At 56.3% G+C, this 16902-nt stretch overlaps 2 protein-coding genes across 2 annotated transcripts in view; both read right to left on the bottom strand.

The window, feature by feature from the left end:
* Window positions 1-197: 197 nt before the first annotated feature.
* LOC104133900 (avidin) lies at window positions 198-1634 on the bottom strand. The gene is made up of 4 exons (XM_035902711.1): window positions 1468-1634; window positions 1148-1358; window positions 603-723; window positions 198-335 (listed from the first exon to the last, which is right to left on the bottom strand). Exons 1-4 carry the CDS (start codon window positions 1537-1539, stop codon window positions 290-292), a joined length of 450 nt encoding a protein of 149 aa, XP_035758604.1. The 5' UTR covers window positions 1540-1634; the 3' UTR covers window positions 198-289.
* Window positions 1635-5252: 3618 nt separating this feature from the next.
* GBA2 (glucosylceramidase beta 2) overlaps window positions 5253-16902 on the bottom strand; it is a 12620-nt gene continuing 970 nt past the window's right edge. The window contains exons 3-18 of the mRNA XM_009647365.2: window positions 16798-16889; window positions 16454-16569; window positions 16121-16339; window positions 14600-14839; window positions 14143-14245; window positions 12561-12714; window positions 12175-12300; window positions 11888-12072; window positions 11435-11539; window positions 10680-10787; window positions 10174-10325; window positions 9915-10021; window positions 9617-9759; window positions 9190-9305; window positions 5949-6140; window positions 5253-5863 (exon numbers count right to left, since the gene is read on the bottom strand). Of these exons, the coding sequence (XP_009645660.1) occupies window positions 5636-5863; window positions 5949-6140; window positions 9190-9305; window positions 9617-9759; window positions 9915-10021; window positions 10174-10325; window positions 10680-10787; window positions 11435-11539; window positions 11888-12072; window positions 12175-12300; window positions 12561-12714; window positions 14143-14245; window positions 14600-14839; window positions 16121-16339; window positions 16454-16569; window positions 16798-16889 (2386 nt within the window). The 3' untranslated portion in view covers window positions 5253-5635. The remainder of the gene's footprint in view (window positions 5864-5948; window positions 6141-9189; window positions 9306-9616; window positions 9760-9914; window positions 10022-10173; window positions 10326-10679; window positions 10788-11434; window positions 11540-11887; window positions 12073-12174; window positions 12301-12560; window positions 12715-14142; window positions 14246-14599; window positions 14840-16120; window positions 16340-16453; window positions 16570-16797; window positions 16890-16902) is intronic.

The following is a 16902-nucleotide window of genomic DNA, read 5'->3' as shown; positions in this document are numbered from 1 at the left end:
AGGGGTCCTGAGGGAGCCCGGGGGGGCGGTGGGGGCTGCGATGGAGGAGTCGGGGACGTGGGGGCGGTCACCGCAGGGGACACACACCGGGCCTTGGGGACGGTGACAGGAGAGGCCATGGGATGCCGGGGGAGAGAGGGGGGGGAATGGGGGAACGTGGGCACGGAGCCACGACACGACAGGAGCTGGGTGGGTCTTTGCAGCAAAGCTTTATTGGGAGAAGCAGGGGCTGGGGCAGGAGGGGGGCATCCGGAATGATGCTGGCCCGGGAACCCCTGCACTGCCACCCTCACTCCTTCTGCGGCTGCGGGTGCTTGAAGACGTTGGTGCCAACCCTGTGTGGACACATAGGGAGGAAACATAAGGTTGGGCAATGCACCCCTGCACAGGGCAAACGCACCCTCCCAGTGCCGGATGCCCGCTCAGCCCCATCCCACCCCCCAGCACCTTGTCAGGACCCCCAGGGAGGCCGTGCACAGGTACCCCATCCTTGGTCATCCCCACACTGGCAGCGGCTCTGCCGGGCACTGAGCAGGGTGGGAGAGCCCTGACCCCCTGGGGATGCGCAGGGGACCCCTACGGGGTGGGGATGGGGGGCTCACCTGGTGGCTTTCCAGTCATTGTCGATGTTGTCCACACGTGACCGCAGGAGCCACATGGTCTTCAAAATCTCCTTTCCCTTCTTATCCACAAAGCACTGGCCCGTGAAGACAGTGATGGAGTCTGCGGGGACAGGGTGGGAAGTGGAGGTGAGTGTGGCCAAGGCATGGCCCCCCGGCACAGGGGACAGCAGACTCGGGCTGTCCCTGCCCTCTGGGGACAGTGGTGATGGGGAAAGCAGGCAGGAGGGCTCAGAGGGCTGGGGGTCTCATGTGGAGCTGGGGAGAGAGCAGTGGTCTTCAGCCTCCAGCGCATCCTCGGTGCCCCAGGACTGGGAGGTGACACCAACCAGCCAAGGAGCTCCGGGGTCAAGGATGGGGGAGCGTCAGGGACACCACAGGGGATGGGAGAGCACGGGGGACACTGCAGGGAAAGGCAGGGGATCATCAAGGACACTGCAGGTGAGGGCTGAAGAGCATCAGGGACATCACAGGGAGGGCAGGGGACCTCTGGGGACACCGCGAGGAGGCAGGGAAAGGAGAAACACCTGAAAAGCTCCAGTTGACGGTGAAGCCAAAGGTGGGCTGGCTCTCCGGGCTCATAAGGTTCTGGTATCCTTGCAGTGGTGACACCTGGATCTTTTGCGTGGTATCTGACACAGCCGTGTAGTAGGAGCCAGTGAATTCACCTTTTGCGTTCACGGCTGCGATGGTCATGTTGGAGCCCAGGTCGTTGACCCAGAACCCGGTCAGCACGCACTGGAGTGGAGGGGAATCAGCGTCGGTGCTGCTGCAGAGCCGGGGCCAGGAGCGGGCACCCCCAGGAGCCGCGGCCCCCCTGCCCACCCGGCCCCACCCCTGACGGTCCCTTTCTCGCAGAGAGGCCGGGAGCCAGCAGGGCCAGGCCGAGCAGCAGGAGGAAGGGAGCTGCTTGCACCATCTCTGAAGCGGGCAGGCAGCTGGCGTACCCAGGGATGCGCTCCTTGCAGGGCTCTGCCGATGTGCCTGCTCTCCCCCCTTTTTATTGCTGCCAGGGCTGCAGGTGGCAGCTCCATCCAGGGTGTTGTGCAATCTGGGTGTTTCCAAATTTGCAGTTCCTGGCTGTTACAGAGGGTGGTTGCAGGCTGATATTCTCAGAAATGCTTGCTGAAACTGTCCCCCTTTACTCATCCTTCCCTGGCACCTCATGGGGAGCTCTGGCTCCTGCAGACTGGTGACCAGCAGGATGGATGCTTAGCCAGGGAAAACCCCTCTCAGGGGCTCTTGTCCCTTCTGCCACCCATTCCCCACCCCTCTGCCATGCCCAGGGTGCGTAGGGGTGCCAAGCAGCCTTAACCCCAATGCACCCCAGGATCAGCCACCGCACACGGCATCACCCTGCTCCTCCTCAGCAGGCATCCTCATGCAAACCCACCCAGCACCAGGCTCCTTTCGGGGCTTTGCCTTCCCCCCCCGGGTACTGAAGCAGCCATGGATTAGTCTACAGAGTGCCTGTTCTCCTCTCACATGGGGCTGGCGTGAAGGTTTCCTGCTGCTTTTACAAACAGGCTTTTGTTGGAAGGAAATTATTTTGTTTATGAAAAACAAACATTCCCCGAATATCTTGGATGTCACATTTTAATGCTGACAAAAATTGTATTTACGCAGGGATTCTTAAATAACTTTAAGTACATATTTATATAATTCCCCTTATGTTTTGGCTGTTGCTGGCCAGAAAGGCTGAAGTGGCTTGGGTCATACCAGATTTTCTCACCCATTCCTCAATGATTTTCAAGGCAGTCTCCTAAAATATGTGTGTTCTAATTCTTTGTGTCATGACAGCAAGAGCTGATGGAGCCCTGTTCACCACAAAATGCTCCTTTTCTTAAAATGGAGACAAAGCAACTCTTTGCATGTTGCTCGGAAATACTTCCCAAATTTTGCTTTCCCTTCAGTCTCACATTTGCTCCCCTGTTTCTCTCTGACAGTAAAATTCATCGCTACCCAGGCTGGGTTTTGCTGCCGGCATCTCAATGCCCCTCTCTCCTCTCTGCAGGAGACCCACAGCGCTCTTGCACCCCTGCCCGCAAGAGCTCCCCAGCCAGAAAGCTGCCTGCCTGCAGGAAATTCCTGCCTCAGTGTTTGCTTCCCTCTGTCTCAGAAATCAAGTGCACAACAAGGTATGTTTTCCCACACAGCTGCTGTTTGCTTTGGCTGTTTTTGTGGCAGGCAGGTGCTGCCTGGAGTGTGCTCAAGGTTCGTGATAATGATCACAGTCGGTCTGGGAAGTTTGCAGGGGGCAGGAGGAGCAGCCATCACCCCCGACCGTCACCACCTTGGCTCAGGGAGCTGCCGCAAGGACCCCGTGGCCACAGGGATGGGTAACATGAGGTCTGCATGCTGGCACTGCTGCTGATGGCAACCTACAGCTCATTTACAGCCGTAGGTTTATTTTAGCATCACACAAACAATAATAATATTGGTGCTATCTGCCCAAAACCTTCATTTTTCCTGTATTTAACAATCCCTGTCCCAGCGGCCTCATCGTGCAGGTGCAGGGGTCAGCTCAGTGCTCAAGGAGGTAGATTTCTGGACCAGTCCCAGCCAAGTCAAAAATAAAACAAGCCAAGAGCCAGGGTGCCTCTGCGGGGTTTGCACCCTCCAAAGGGCAGCCAGTGAAGCGGCTCGGGTCCGGCAATCATTAGCATCGCTAAATCCTGCAATGCCATGCCTGAGCCCCAGCGCAGCAGGGAGAGGACAAGGGGGAATGGGCAGGCAGGGAAGAAGGTCCAAAGCAGAAAGTGCTGAAGAAGTTAAAAGTTGGCAGGGCTGTGTTTTAAACCCTTGTGTGTCAGGGGCCAAGAAAGGGTAAATTAATAATAAGAAGAAAGGGTTAATGAATAGTTAAACTTGCTGCTCAAGCTGGGATTGAGTCAGCCTTGAAATACAGAAATACAGGCAATTGTTAGAGAAAATCATATCTGCAACCAAGGATTGTTCTCCCGGCCCGGAGCCATGCCCATGCAGAAGTTGCTGAAAGCTGAGCCTGTCAGAGACAAGTTTTATTGGGACAATACAGTCAAAAGAGGAGGAAGGAGCAGAAATATCCCTTGATAGAGACTGAACACCCCAACCTTTGAAACAATCACAGAATCATAGAACATTTTGGGTTGGAAGGGACCCCTAGAGGTCATCTAGCCCAACCCCCCGGCAGTGAGCAGGGACACCACTAACTCGATCAGGTTGCTCACAGCCCCGTCCAACCTGGCCTGGAATGTTTCCAGGGATGGGGCCTCCACCACTTCTCTGGGCAACTCCTTCCAGTGTTTCACTACCCTCACTGTAAAGAATTCCTTCCTTATATCTAGTCTAAAAGAACATCTGTGGGCAGCCTATCGCCTGGGGCTAAAGGAGCCATGCTGGTGGGTTGCAGCAATAGAACCCAGCAGCTGACCTGCTTGTGTCCCTTGCCAGCTAGATCAGGACATCACTGTCCCTGCTGGCTGCCAACACAAGACAAGCGGAGGCAGGCAGCCCAGGTGAGCTGCACCAGTGTCCCAGCACCCCAGTGCCCCTCCAGCCTCACCACAGTGACCCTAAGGGAGAGCATCTCAGTGCCGCTCCATTGGCTATGGGCTCTGCCATGGGAGGACAACACCGGCTGGTCCGGGGGGGGCCACATCCGGGACAACCTGTCCTTCCCGGATAACATTCCTTTGCCCAGGCGGATGCAGGAACGCTCCCCCAGGGAGCCAAGAAAAGGCCATTTGTCACCCACTGCCAGCACCAGGCCACTGCAGCAATGCCCTGCCTGCACCAGCTCCCAGGGCAGGCAGGGGCTGGGGGGGAAGCACGGTCACAGCAGGGAGGAAAGGTCACTTCCCACCCCAGCCCTGACAACACTTACAGATTAAGGGAAGACTTTAGAGGAAAAAGCTCTAATATCTGCCAAATCTGGGGGAAGGGCTCCCTCCCACCCCCTGAAAACGAGGCACATGCAGCCTTCAAATTCTGCACTGGCAGAGAAAAGGAAGCAAAGTGCCCAGCCCCAGGTGGGATTTGGCACTGGTGCTCCCCACAGGAGCAGTGCTAGGTAGGCTCCTTGCCTTCCAGGTAGGAGAGGAGAGAGCAAGGGGCAGGTCACTCCTGCCATCACATCTGGAGGTGACACACAAGCACAGCCCACCTGCAATTAGGGCTTGCTCCCCTTTCTGTATTCCCAGCCCTCCAGCCCAGCCCAGGAAGAAAAGGGGGAGCAACAGGGGCTCCCTCCTCGAGCCTGCACCCACCACAGAGAAGACACACAAGAAGAAGGAGAGACAGCCAGACAAATTTATTAAGAACTTAAAATTATTCACCCTCTAAAACGTGCTCCGCTGCCCGCCCCCAGCGCCAGCAGGGAGGGGTGCCGTGGTACCAGACCCGGACCTGCTGCTTGGGCTCCGATTGTCAGGGGCTGGGGAGCCGGGGCTCCCCTGGGGATTGTCTCTGCCGCAGGCTCTCCTGGGGCCGGTGCCTTGGGACAGAGCCAGTCGGTGGTTGCAGTGTCACACAACGGAGGGACAACTACAGCATCCACGTGCCTGCGCGCACCCTGCACGTAAAACATTCCCGGTTCAAATTTGTTTTCTTTCCCCCCCCCCCTTCCCTTTTTTTTTTTTTTTTTTCCCCCCTGCAGGCCAGCTCCCACCTTACCCAGCCACCTGACTGCAGAAGAGAGGTCTCCTGTGCTCCTGGGCAAGGTACCAGCTCTGGTGGAGGATGGCTGGGGGTCCTGCAGGCTGTCCAAGCCCTGAGCGATGGGGAAGGGGAGGCACAGGCTCCAGCAGTGCCTCCTTATCCCACCCCTCTCCTCCCCGAGGAGATATCACCCGCACCTCTGGTCCCCCCTCGTGCTCAGCATTGGTGGCCGGAAGCCCCCTGAGGTGAAGGGCAGGTGGTGGAGGTAGGGAAGGAAAACAGCAATATGAATATTATCAAAGAAGGGAAGGGAAGGGTCCCTACCTGCCAGCTGAGGGCCCCTGGTGCACCCACTACCCTGCTCAGTGCCACCAGGCTCAAGGGTGGATGGGGACCTGGGGGGGCTGCACAGGTGCTGGTACCCGGCCAGCTCTGCACTCCAGGGCCAACTGCATGCTCCAGATGCTAAGGGGCCGCATGTAAGCCAGCGAGCGGTAGACTTTCTTCTCCCGATAAGCCTCTGGTGTCTGGAAAGCCATGCCCAGCTGCTCCCAAACTGTCCGGTAGCAGCCCTCCGCCGTATGAAAGCCTTCCTCCACCAGCCCCTGCAGCAGAGGGAAGACGACCATCAGCACTTCCACAGAGTGCAAGGAGTCAGCACCTGCCGAGGGGTGCAGCATTGCCACTCACCTCCTGGATCATGGTGGCAGCCAAGGCATAGACCACACCGACCCAGACCTCGTTGGACTGCACACTGGAGGTGTCGGGCACACCGTCGGGTCTCATGCCATTCACTGCTCCCATGGTGCCACCAGCAAAGCTCATGACGTTCTTCTCAAAGATGGTCTTCAGTGCACTGGCAACATGGCTCTTGGGGAAGACCTGTGCACAGAGATGGCGGGGAGCTTGTGGCTGAGCACTCACACAGACCCCTCAGGCGGTGGCTCCAGGGAGCAGAGTTAAGTCTTCCCATAGAAAGAGGTCAATGCTGCTCGCTGGGTAAATAGCCACCCCAGGAAAATAACATGAGGAAGTAAAAAAGCTTGTTTGCCCAAAAAGACGAAACAAAACAAAAGCAGTCACTCAAAAGAAGAGGTGCTGAACTTCATTCCACCTTCCTCCTAGGGAGGGTGATAGCTCATCCAACCAGTGTGTCTCCATAAACAGGCTCTCACCTCAGTCACTGGCCAAACCCTCCCACCCACCTTGGGAGTTTGCTTTGGAGACCTGGCCAACCACACCATCCTCATCTCAGTTTATGTTCACTGCTTCCTGCTTCTCAGGCTAACGACTATTTGAGGCCCAGACCTTCTCCTGGTAAAGCCTCTGTGCTGTTCCCTCAGCCCATCTCCACCAGCTACAAGAGGCATTGCAATGCCTACAAGAAATGGGATGCTGGCTAGAGGTGGTGAAAGGATGGTCCGCCATCAGCGAGGCTGGAGGTATCTTCCTGCCAAAGGGAAAGATTATGGCAAAGCCGGTCTGATGACATTGGAATGCATCTTGCAGCTGCAAAGTGAATGTTGTGGATACCAGTAGGTTTGTTTGGGTAGATGCTGGGAATCTTGTGCGGAAAAAAAAAAGATTCTGCTTCAGCTCAGAGGACAAACAAAAACATGGCTTAGTTTTGAGTGATTTCAAAAGGACTGTAATCCTTTCAATTTTGAAACTGAGTGGTGATGCAAGAGTTTGTGGCCTGGACCAAGGGGAGTCTGAGGTGAGAGAAAGGGCAGCCTGGGGATGCACAAGAGATGCGGACTGAGATGCACAAGATGCCTGATGGCTTTCTGTACCCGGTAGGAGATATCTGAAACTCTTATCTCAAGTGGAAACTAAAGACTCACAGAAGATCAATAGTGCTCACTGGATAAACAGCCATTTCAGGAGATTAACAGGAGGAATTAAAAACCTTCCTCTTCCCATAAATTGGGGGGAAAAAAAAAAAAAAAAAGAAAAAAAGTTGTTCAACAAGCTAAGGCCAAGCACTCAAAACAGTTATGAGAACAGACTGAAGTATCATGCTGAGTAAGCTCCCGCCAAAAAAGAAAAAAAACCCCCACAAACAAAAAAAAAGCCACCCCCAAACCAATCAACTCCACCTGAGCATGAAAACACCTGCCAGCCAAAAAGAAAAGCAGTGGAGCAGCAACGCAGCAAGGACTGCATTAAGATGAAAACCCTCTGTGCACAGCTGAAAGTAAATAAAGCTTTTGCACTGCTTTTGTTATTGGCAATAAAACTAAGACACATCAGTGCAGAGAAGTGACCGCGTTGGTGAGAAAAGCTCATGACCCAGAGATGTTGCAAGGGCAGGGCTGGCTCCTCTCCATCCCACACCCACCTAATGGTGAGAAAGCTGTAAGGAGAACTTTGCAGGGTGACCAAGACCAAGAGCGAAGTCACAGAGCAACCATGACCTCTACTTGCAAAGAAAGGGAAGAGCCAGGCGGCTCCTGGCTCGTCAGCATGGCTCAGGGACGTGCCAGACCTTTCTCACCAGCCTGGTGCCACCAGAGCCAGGGAGCAGGAGGTTGGATGACACCAGGTGGGAGCTCCCCAAGGTAGGCTGGGCAGCCCAACCAGACAGCTTTGGTAGACCCAAAGGAAAGGCAGCAGATCCCTTTTATCTGCACTAAAGCCAAGCATCTGACAGTCATTTTTCCCCCAGTAAGCCCAGGCGCTGTTAGGGAGCAGGAGCCAGTGGAGGGGTGGCGTGAGGCAGCCAGCTCTGGCAGGAGGTTGAGAGGCACAGTTCCTTCAGAACTGAAGTCACAGGCTTTTCCTGCTTTGTATTTCATTACTGACCTGCGCACGCAGCAGGAGTAGGTTAATGAGGTTACGGACAGGAGTGCTGCCAGCCAGGCAAGGGATCAAAATACATGGGGAAAAAAAAAAAAAAAAACACCCTCGACAGTCGTAGTAACAGAAGAGAGAAGTTCACCACCAGTCCCACCTCCAATGAGCTCAGATCTCACCAAACAGCAGAGAAGAGTGCCACCTTCAGCAAAAAGAGCACAAGGCAAGCAAGATTTTTGCACTGCACCAGGTTTACCATTTCCCTCCAGGAGGGATGTTTGGCCTGCATGAGGTTTGGGCCAGATCCTGCCTGGAGCCCTGGGCACAGCCCCAGTCCCCACACTCTAGGGACCCACGCTGGGATAAATGCAGGGGAGCACAACCAAGCGCCCATTTCTCATTAAATTCCACAGCGTTCAACACAAGCTGTTCCCAGCAAAGGTCACTTGAAGTTCCCCTCTGGTACCAACAGAGGGTGAAATGATCCATCACCCTCACACAGCCAAGAGTCATTCCTTCCTTCAGTCACACGAAGTGTCTGCCTATCTGTCACCACCACAGAGTGCTTTGGTCTGACAACAGTCTATGGGTCATAAATAATCCATACGATGGCTCTCCACTTCCCAGCTCTGTTCCAGGTACAGCACCACCAGCAGCTGCTCTTACCACCCTATCAGACAAGAGGAGTCTTCAGCCAATTCTTCTCTTTCAACTGAAGAGCAACAGACTTTAGGGCCCCAAATAAGCCTTTAGTTCCTTGAATATTCACTTAGGACTTTAAGCTGGGCAGCAAGTGACATGTGGAAAGTTTAATACACTTTTTCCTCCTGTTTTCAAATGAGTAATGCCTTGCTGAGAGCAAACCCCAGTGGGACCTTCCTCCAAGCGGGCCAGAGCTGACTGGTTACACAACCCTGCTGCACGGCCTCTACATGAGCACATTTTGCTTTAAGATGGGTTGCACCGATGTGCATCCAACAGCCCCAACCCAAGCATGCACGGCTGCAGGGGAGCAGGCTGGAGCCCCCACACCAGCCCCTAATGCTTAACCCAGGCCATGTGCCAGCCCTGCTGCCCTCCTCCAGGCACCGGTCCCATTTCACCCCACCCTGCACCAGCCTGCCCCTTCCCTTACCTCAAACTCCCCTTGGTCCAGACCACAAGCCCCAAGAAACCACTGCCCGGCACACTGGTCTGACATAATGCTGCTGGAGGTGTCGCTCCCACTGCTGTCATAGTTGTAGTATTTTCCTGGAAAAGAGACAGGAAATGGTTTTAAATCCATAGTTTAGTACCCCAGCTCACATGTGCTGTCCCTACACTGCCATGCTCCTGCCTCATGGGGTGGAGCTTTTTCCAGAAGGCTCTCCTCCTTCCTTTCCCAAACCACTGTACCTACTCTGTTCCTGCCCTGGTACCTGCTCCTTCCCCTCCACTTGGAGGGGTGGCATCTCCCCTCCTTCCCCCATCCCCTGCAAGGCTCCATGACCCAAGGAGGAGCCATCCCACTCCCAAGGGTCACATGGCCAGCCGACTGTGGTTCCCCACCAGCAAACACCCACCATTCCAGAGCATCCTCTCGAATGCCTCCTTGCCCTTGCTCAGGATCTCCGTGTATTTCTGCTGGATCTCAGCATCCCCGAGCACCTCTGCCATCTTGCACATCACGCAGACAGAGGCCAGCCACAGCCCGCCACAGTACGCACTGCCGGAGCAACAGGAGAGCAGCGTTGGCAACGTGGGACACCCCATGGGTTGCACGGAGCTCCCACAGGAGATGGGGACCATGGTCTCAGCTCTGAGCTACCTCCCCACCCCACTCTCCTTACCTCCCAACCCCCACCTGCCTCTCTTGCTCACCTGGCTCCATTTACCACCCACGCGTCATATGTCTGGTCAGCAAAGCCACCATTTTCGATGAGTCCGTCGTTATCCGTATCAAACTTCAGCTCTGACTCCATCACAGCCTGCGGGAGAGGCAGGAGATGGTCACGCAGTCCCCGCATCCTGGCTGCCCCTCACCCTCTGCTCGGGGGCATCCATCCCCTCAGGATGTCGCACAGCTCCCAAGGGAAGCGAGAAAGGGGGGATGCCCCATGGTCTGCTCTCCTCCCAGTACCTGGCAGACCGGCCACATGTCCCGCAAGTACAGCGAGTCATGCGTCAGGTAGTAGTCACGGTACACCTGCAGCACAAACTTCAGGTTGAGGTCCTTCCAGTCAGCTGTGTCGTGCATCAGGTAGGCATTGACACGCTGCCACGGCTCGTCACCTAAGCAAGGACAGAGCAGATGCAGCAGGACAGCAAGCCACAAACGTCCCCTCCCCTACCCGGGAGCAAGGTCCCAAGGGTGCTGTCAAACAGCACTAAAATAACGTGTTGCACCCTGTGCTTTCTCTAGCAAGAGCAGCCGTCCCATTACTGCTCAGCTTCCCTCTGTCTCCCCTGCACAAGCTCCACGCAGGGTGGTCTTCATCACCACCCCAAACCATCCAAGCTTTCCATTCCCAGAAAACAAACAGCATATTCCACGCGTAATACCTCTTTCCCACAGCTTGGGAGTTAACCACCGTAAGAAAGTTGTGTGAGCAGCCCTGCACCCCCTCTGCCCCCCAGATCCCTCACCTGGGTCCCCAATGTCATGTGGCACCACGTTCTTCAGCTTCACCTGGGCCGTCTGACCACACATCAAGTACTGCCGGGGCTGGACGTCCTCGTTCACCACTGTGACAGCTGGAGAGGACACAATGCAAGAGACATTAGAAAGGCAGCAGGCACTGCAGCAGCAAGCTCCAAGCACAAGCACAGGCAGGGCCACCAGCACACCAGGCTGCCCTTTGGGACTCCAGCTACAAGACCACAGCCCTCTGCAAAGGGCTGAGGGGACACCAGGCTGCTCCCAGTCTCCCCTCAGCAGGGAACATGCAACTTGTCACCACCTCCTTAAGCAAGGTGGTGGCAGCACCCAGGGGTGGGAGGGAACCGCAGTGGGCTTGGCCCTCCTGCAGCCCAGCAAAGGTCTGTGTTCAGGCCACCACTGAGCAGCCTCCAAGCCCACCCAAAGCATCAGGGTCTGCAAACAGCTCCATGCTCCTCCTCTGCAAGGGGCACAGAGAGAGCTGTTAAGGACAGGGACTGCCCCAGGGCAGGCAGAGCCAGCTGTGCACACCCAGTGCAGCCAGAAGGCATCCCAGTGCCGGGCAGAGAGATACTCAGAGGCAGCAACGTTGGGGGTTTGCAAGTCCTGGACACAGCAGAGGAGCAGGAAGGGGATGCCGCAGGGCAGAGATTTCTACAGCAGATGCTGCCCCAAATCCTCCGTCTCTTCCCTAGGTTAAGACATCAGCAGGCATCAAGCCAGGGTCTCCTGGGTCACTCACCGATGTCATACTGCAGGCTGATCTGCAGCTTGGGCCACAGCATGACAAGAGCGAAGGAGGCGTAGAAGTGGACATCGTAGGTGTTGTACATCCGGTACTCCTGGCCTGGAAGGGGCAGGGAGACCGTGAGGGATGAGAGACCTGCCACAGGGAGGGGAAAGGAGGGGCAGGTTCTCCCTCCCACATCGCCCAGGAGAGCGGGCTCTTTCCCAGCACAGGCAGGGGCTCTAGTTAGAGGTGGGTTTTATTCTCTACATATAGCCCCCAGGGGTCTGGAGAAGACCTCATGCCATATCCTACAGGCCTTAGTCCTGCAAGGGCTTTTTCTGGGAACGGCACTGCTCTCTACCCACCAGGGCATGAAAAGCATCCCCACAGCAGGTTAAAAACACCTGGTAGACAGCAACAGGGAAGGGTTAAGTTGGGACCATCCATCACGTCCCTGCAAGTTACCTTCCAAATAAGCAAACCTTCCGTACTCCCGCAGGACAGGGAGGAGGTGGGAGAGGCCAGCGCCCGCCGGCCCCTGCAGGTCCTCAGCACAGCAATCCGGGGGCAGCTCCACCCAAATGGTCCCCCCATCCGTCATGAAGTACAGCTCATTGAAGAGGGCCGACTTGTACCAGGAGGGCAGCTGGCTGCGGGCAAGAAGGAAAGTCAACCACAGCGGCCGAGGTGGCGATGCTCCTGCTGCGACCAGCCCCCGCCAGCCACCAGGAAGGTGCTCCCATCTACCCTACCTGTTCTCCAGGATGGGCTTCTGCCATGCTTCGATCTTCCTCTCCCACTCCTCATAGTGCGTCAGTGCGTGATGCGATAGGGCAGGAGCAGCATCGCCTCCGCTGCCAAAAAAACGGGTGTACCGCCTGCCGAGTGGAGGTTTGGTGAGTACGCTGCGGGCTAAGGCTAGGAAGCCACCCTGGCCACAGGAGAGGGGCTGGGCTATAGCAAACACCAGAATAACCTCACTGCTAGTGCAGGGGTGTTGAGGAGCAGGGACTGGGGAGAGGGTCCCCTCTGTGAGCTGGCAGGGCCATGGCTGCAGGGAGTGGGTGGCACAAGGCTTCCCAGGTGGCACCCGAGCCTGGAGGCAGAGAGAAGGGGGCTTTGGGGACAACCCACCCACCTGAGGTGCAGCTTCTCCTTGGAGCCAAAGTGAACACGGGGCATGTCCCAAGCCAGGGCCAGCTCCAGTGTCCTGTGACCCCGGGCAGGCACCCTGCAGCCAGCACACACCGCTGCTGCTGTCACCTCCCCCTTCTCCGTCAGGCTGCTTTTACCTGCCGGGGGGGAAAAGAAAAAAAAAAAAAAAGTTAAAAGAAGGATAGATGAGATGCTTAGGGACATTGTTTAGTGGTGGGATGGCAGGGTTAGGTTAAAGGTTGGAATCGATGATCTTAAAGGTCTTTTCCAACCAAAGTGATTCTATGATAAGTGACCAAGGAAGCCCTGTGGGAGGGTGACTGGTGATCCCATGCACCCTGAGGGGGACGAGACTATTTGGGCATGCCCCAGCCCCCTTGCAACCTGGAGGGTACATCCCCAGGGTTTTAAGGGATGACATTACCGCACGTGAGTAACTGCTTTTTGCAAGCAGGAAAAAAATACCTGCCGTGGGCGGAAGGGTTAAAAAAAAAAAAAGTCATCAAAGCAGAAGAACACATCAGGCAGGAAAAGCCACCAGGCATGAGTGGAAGGGACAGAATACCCCATGACTTTGTAACTGCGCGGCGCTCAGAGACATGGTGACTTTCTAGGGACAGTCATTGTTTCCAGCTTTTTGCAGGGTGCTTGAACTGTGCCCGTATTTTAGAAAAGCCCTGAGGTGGCTGGATAATTACACGCTGGCTCTGACATGTGTACCAGGTAAACTCATTAAAGCAACAATTTTAACAGAAGCGCAGATCCTGACTACGATAATACACAAAGGAAAACCACATCCCAATAGCCTGGAGAGCTCTGAGTGCATCTAGGCAGGATACTTAGTTTTCTGGAAATATATGTAAACACTTTGTTTACATAATTTAAGCTTCAAGAAATCTTGCAAAGGCCCAGTGCCAGCATCACTAGTTTGTCAGCATCATCCTTGTTCAAAAGCTGCCAGAGACATTAGGCAAACAGCCACCTTTTATCGCAACACGAGATTAGCAACACGGGCTGGGAGACACCACCCTGCTTCAAGGCTCCTGCCAAGGGAGCAGACAAATGAGGGTGAGGCAGAAGTATCAGGGGAATACCAGAGACCTTCAGGGAAACGATGTAATAACGACAGGAGAGCAAGTGATGGCAGCACCAAACCCCAAGGACTGCTAAATGCCGGCTAGAACAAACCTGATGGGGCCCAGCTTGCAGATCTGGCAATGGGGTCTCAGGGGAGGTGGCTGGGCATCACCCTGGCTACTCAGCAGAAATCTCAACTCAGTGTGCGACCCTACACGGACTAATAAGGTACGGGCATGTGCAGTTAATACAGCAGAGAACAGCCCCGAAGTGGTGCAAACAGCTTTTGGAGAACCACGATAAGGAGAGCATGACAAGCAATAGGAAACCCGGATATAGCATCACCAAGAGCATTTTGCAACAGCTCCAAGGTGGCTGGAGGAAGGGAAACCCATCCTTGCTTGGGTTCCCAGCACCCCATGACTAATGTAGCCATCCATCACCCCTGCTCCCCCTCCACCCGTCCCACAGAGGACGGAGGGACTCACCGGTGGGGGAGTCCAGCCTACCATCCCGCAGGAGGTCCTGCCACACCTCTCTACCCGATCCCACAGGATTGAATGCCGTGAGGTGGGTGACACTTGTACCAGCCTGGGGAAGGGAAGAGCATCATCAGGGATGGTACCTAAGCAGGCAGATGCAGGTCGCCCACCACCACCCCCAACAACTTTGGGACGCCATGCTCACTCCCCACATGCTGCCCAGCAATGCTAACTCCAAAGCTGCTCACCTGCTATCCTGCAAACTTCACCCACAGCTTCTCTCCTGGCACCCACCCCCAAAGAGGGTGCCCTCAGGGAAGTCATGTCCCCACTCCTGCTCCCAGCGGTCAGGCAAGTGCTGAGGGCCGGTGGTGCCAACCCCAACCCATTGGGCACCCACCCTTTACCAACTGCTTGGACAGCCCTCCCAGCAGGACCCACACCGCCGGTGCCAGCCCTTTACCTTCTCCCGGGCAGAGATGGCGAGGGTGAAGGGGTTCGTGCGTGTGCAGTGGTGCAGCAGGACTCCAGCAACCCGCTCGCCCTCCTTCTCAAAGGCGAAGGGCTCGTTCCAGTGCCCTCCGCTCCTGTCCTCCTTCGTTCCTGTGCCATTCTGCAGGCTGAACATGATGGAGACTTCCACATCCTCGTCCCTCCCATTCTCCACCTCCCAGATGAACACTCCCACCGGCAGGCTGGAGTCCTGGCAGAGACAGACAACGCCGCATATAGGGCTGGTGCTCCACAGTCAGCCGTCGGAGCATCACTTTTCCCGCTGCTGGGGAGACCACACAGGATGCAGCAGGAGCACGAGCACCAGGAACAACTCTGTCTCTGCCTCCATTGCAAAGCTGGGGAGCAGCAGCAGGAGCAGAGGAATTTTGGGGGCAGGCAATACAAAGTTCAGACCACAAGCCCTGGGCTAGCAAACCCCACACCGAGCAATATACAGATGGAAAGCAGTGTTTAAGGCTCAGACGCGTGTCTCACCACCCATCCGCTCAACAGGTTGATACAGGCTCACGTGCTTCGCTGGGGTAAGAGGAAGGTCAGGCCTGTCAGCAGCGCTGCCTGCCACCCTCGCCCAGGGCTGGGAGCGAGCAGCAGCAGCGTGCGGGGGTGATGAGGCATCCCTTGCTGCCGTCCCAACCTTCCGCATTGCTGCGGATGTTCCTCCTGCCTGGGAGCATTGCTGAGTGGAGACACGGGGAAATGTTGGGAAAGCCCAGCCGGGAAAGCCCAGCTAATCAGCAGCTCTTCCTTTGAGGACGGCAGGCAAAAGCCAGCTAAAATACTCTCAGGAACACTCAGCTGACAAACCAACCCACAAGTACAGGCTAAGGATTTCCCAAAACACTACCACTGAATACTCCAGGCAGTAAAGGCCACAGCTCTGGGCCTGCCATTCCGGGGGGATGGGAGCTGGGATGGTCACAGGACAAAACCAAAGGCAGGGAACAAGCAGTGCAAAGAGTCAAAGCACAGGTCAGAGGGGGAAGGAGCAGCTGCCAGAGCCAAGCACAGGGAAGAAGGGACAATCCTTCCAGCACCACCCTTCCAGGGTCCCGCAGCTACCCACCTGGCAGCTGGCACTAGAGACAGGGACTTAGGGCAGAAGAGACCAGGCTGGGAAAGAACATTAACAAGGTGGCAAGCCTGGCTGCCTTCCGGCAACGCTGAGCTGGGCAAGAGGGACAAGGAACTCCTCTACTGCAGCATCCCCAAATGCTCAGGGGTCAAAAACTCACCAGGTCCAAGCCTCTGCTACTCCAGTGGGACGCACCGAGCTCAGCCAGCCAAGGGCCTGTCCTCGGAGCATCTCACAGGAGAGCCCCGTTTCTGCTGTGCCAATCCTTTCCCCCTCCCCACCACAAAGGCAACTTGCCAAATCCCTGCCACCCTGCTCCAAGAGAGCCATGCTGCTGCAGCACGGTGTGGCCCAGTGCTCCCACGCACAGGTTGCAACCAGCCACTGCCTCCTTACCTTGTAGTCATGGGGGATGACGGGAGAGACCTGGCGGCAAGTGAGCACCACGTTTTGCCCTGGGAGCTCGTAGACCATCCAGGCACGGGGGTACAGGGCATGGTAGAAGGCGTAGTGGCCACAGTAGCCCCAGTTCCAGCCCTGCAGAGTGCTGGGTCTCTCCACCGACAGGACCTGCTGGTAAACTGTCTGCCCCTTGCAACGCAGGCACACCGTGAACTGGGGAGGAGAGGAAGCACACGGAGGGGAGGGGATGAGCCCAAGAGCAGAGGCCCCAACCGCCCAGGCTGCTGCAGCGCCGCCCGCACCCCTCGCAGACCCCGCCGCACCTACCTGGTTGGCGATGACCGTTTCGTAGTGATAAATGCCAGGGTTCAGCTGCCAGCGGCAGAACTCACCCCGCCAGCCACGGGTGATGGTGCCTCCCCCGATCCCGCCCAGCGGGCACCCTGGCAAAAACGCCTAAAATTAGCACCCTGTGGCAGGGTCTGACCCAAGGACACCCCACCACCACCACCACCGCCCTGCACAGCTCCAGGGGTCCTTTGGCACTGCCCACACCCCAGAAGTTCCTTGGCCCACTCCCCATCTCTACCACCTTGATGGCCCCGCACGAATCCCTGCCCACCCGGCACATTGGGCACTGCACCACCCCAGCGCCCAAACTGGAGGCTGACCATAGATCTGCTGCAGAGGAACGGCACACAGGAGGTCAATGAAGGCAGGTTTCTTCTCTATGCGGGTCTTCTTATACCACCACCTGAAGTATCTGCAAGGGAAAG

The sequence above is a fragment of the Egretta garzetta genome, unplaced genomic scaffold (assembly GCF_000687185.1).
Source record: "Egretta garzetta isolate BGI_Z169 unplaced genomic scaffold, ASM68718v1 scaffold59, whole genome shotgun sequence".
Taxonomy (NCBI): Eukaryota; Metazoa; Chordata; class Aves; order Pelecaniformes; family Ardeidae; genus Egretta; species Egretta garzetta.
This window is presented reverse-complemented; position numbering and strand designations above follow the sequence as displayed.

Bases quoted from the DNA above. Each gene is read 5' to 3' on its own strand.
- LOC104133900 (XM_035902711.1), bottom strand. From the start codon at position 1,539: ATGGTGCAAGCAGCTCCCTTCCTCCTGCTGCTCGGCCTGGCCCTGCTG. The intron at 1,359-1,467 runs GGACCGTCAGGG...CCTCCACTCCAG, and splicing joins CCGGCCTCTCTGCGAGAAAG to TGCGTGCTGACCGGGTTCTG. The intron at 724-1,147 runs GTGTTTCTCCTT...CTGTCCCCGCAG, and splicing joins CGTCAACTGGAGCTTTTCAG to ACTCCATCACTGTCTTCACG.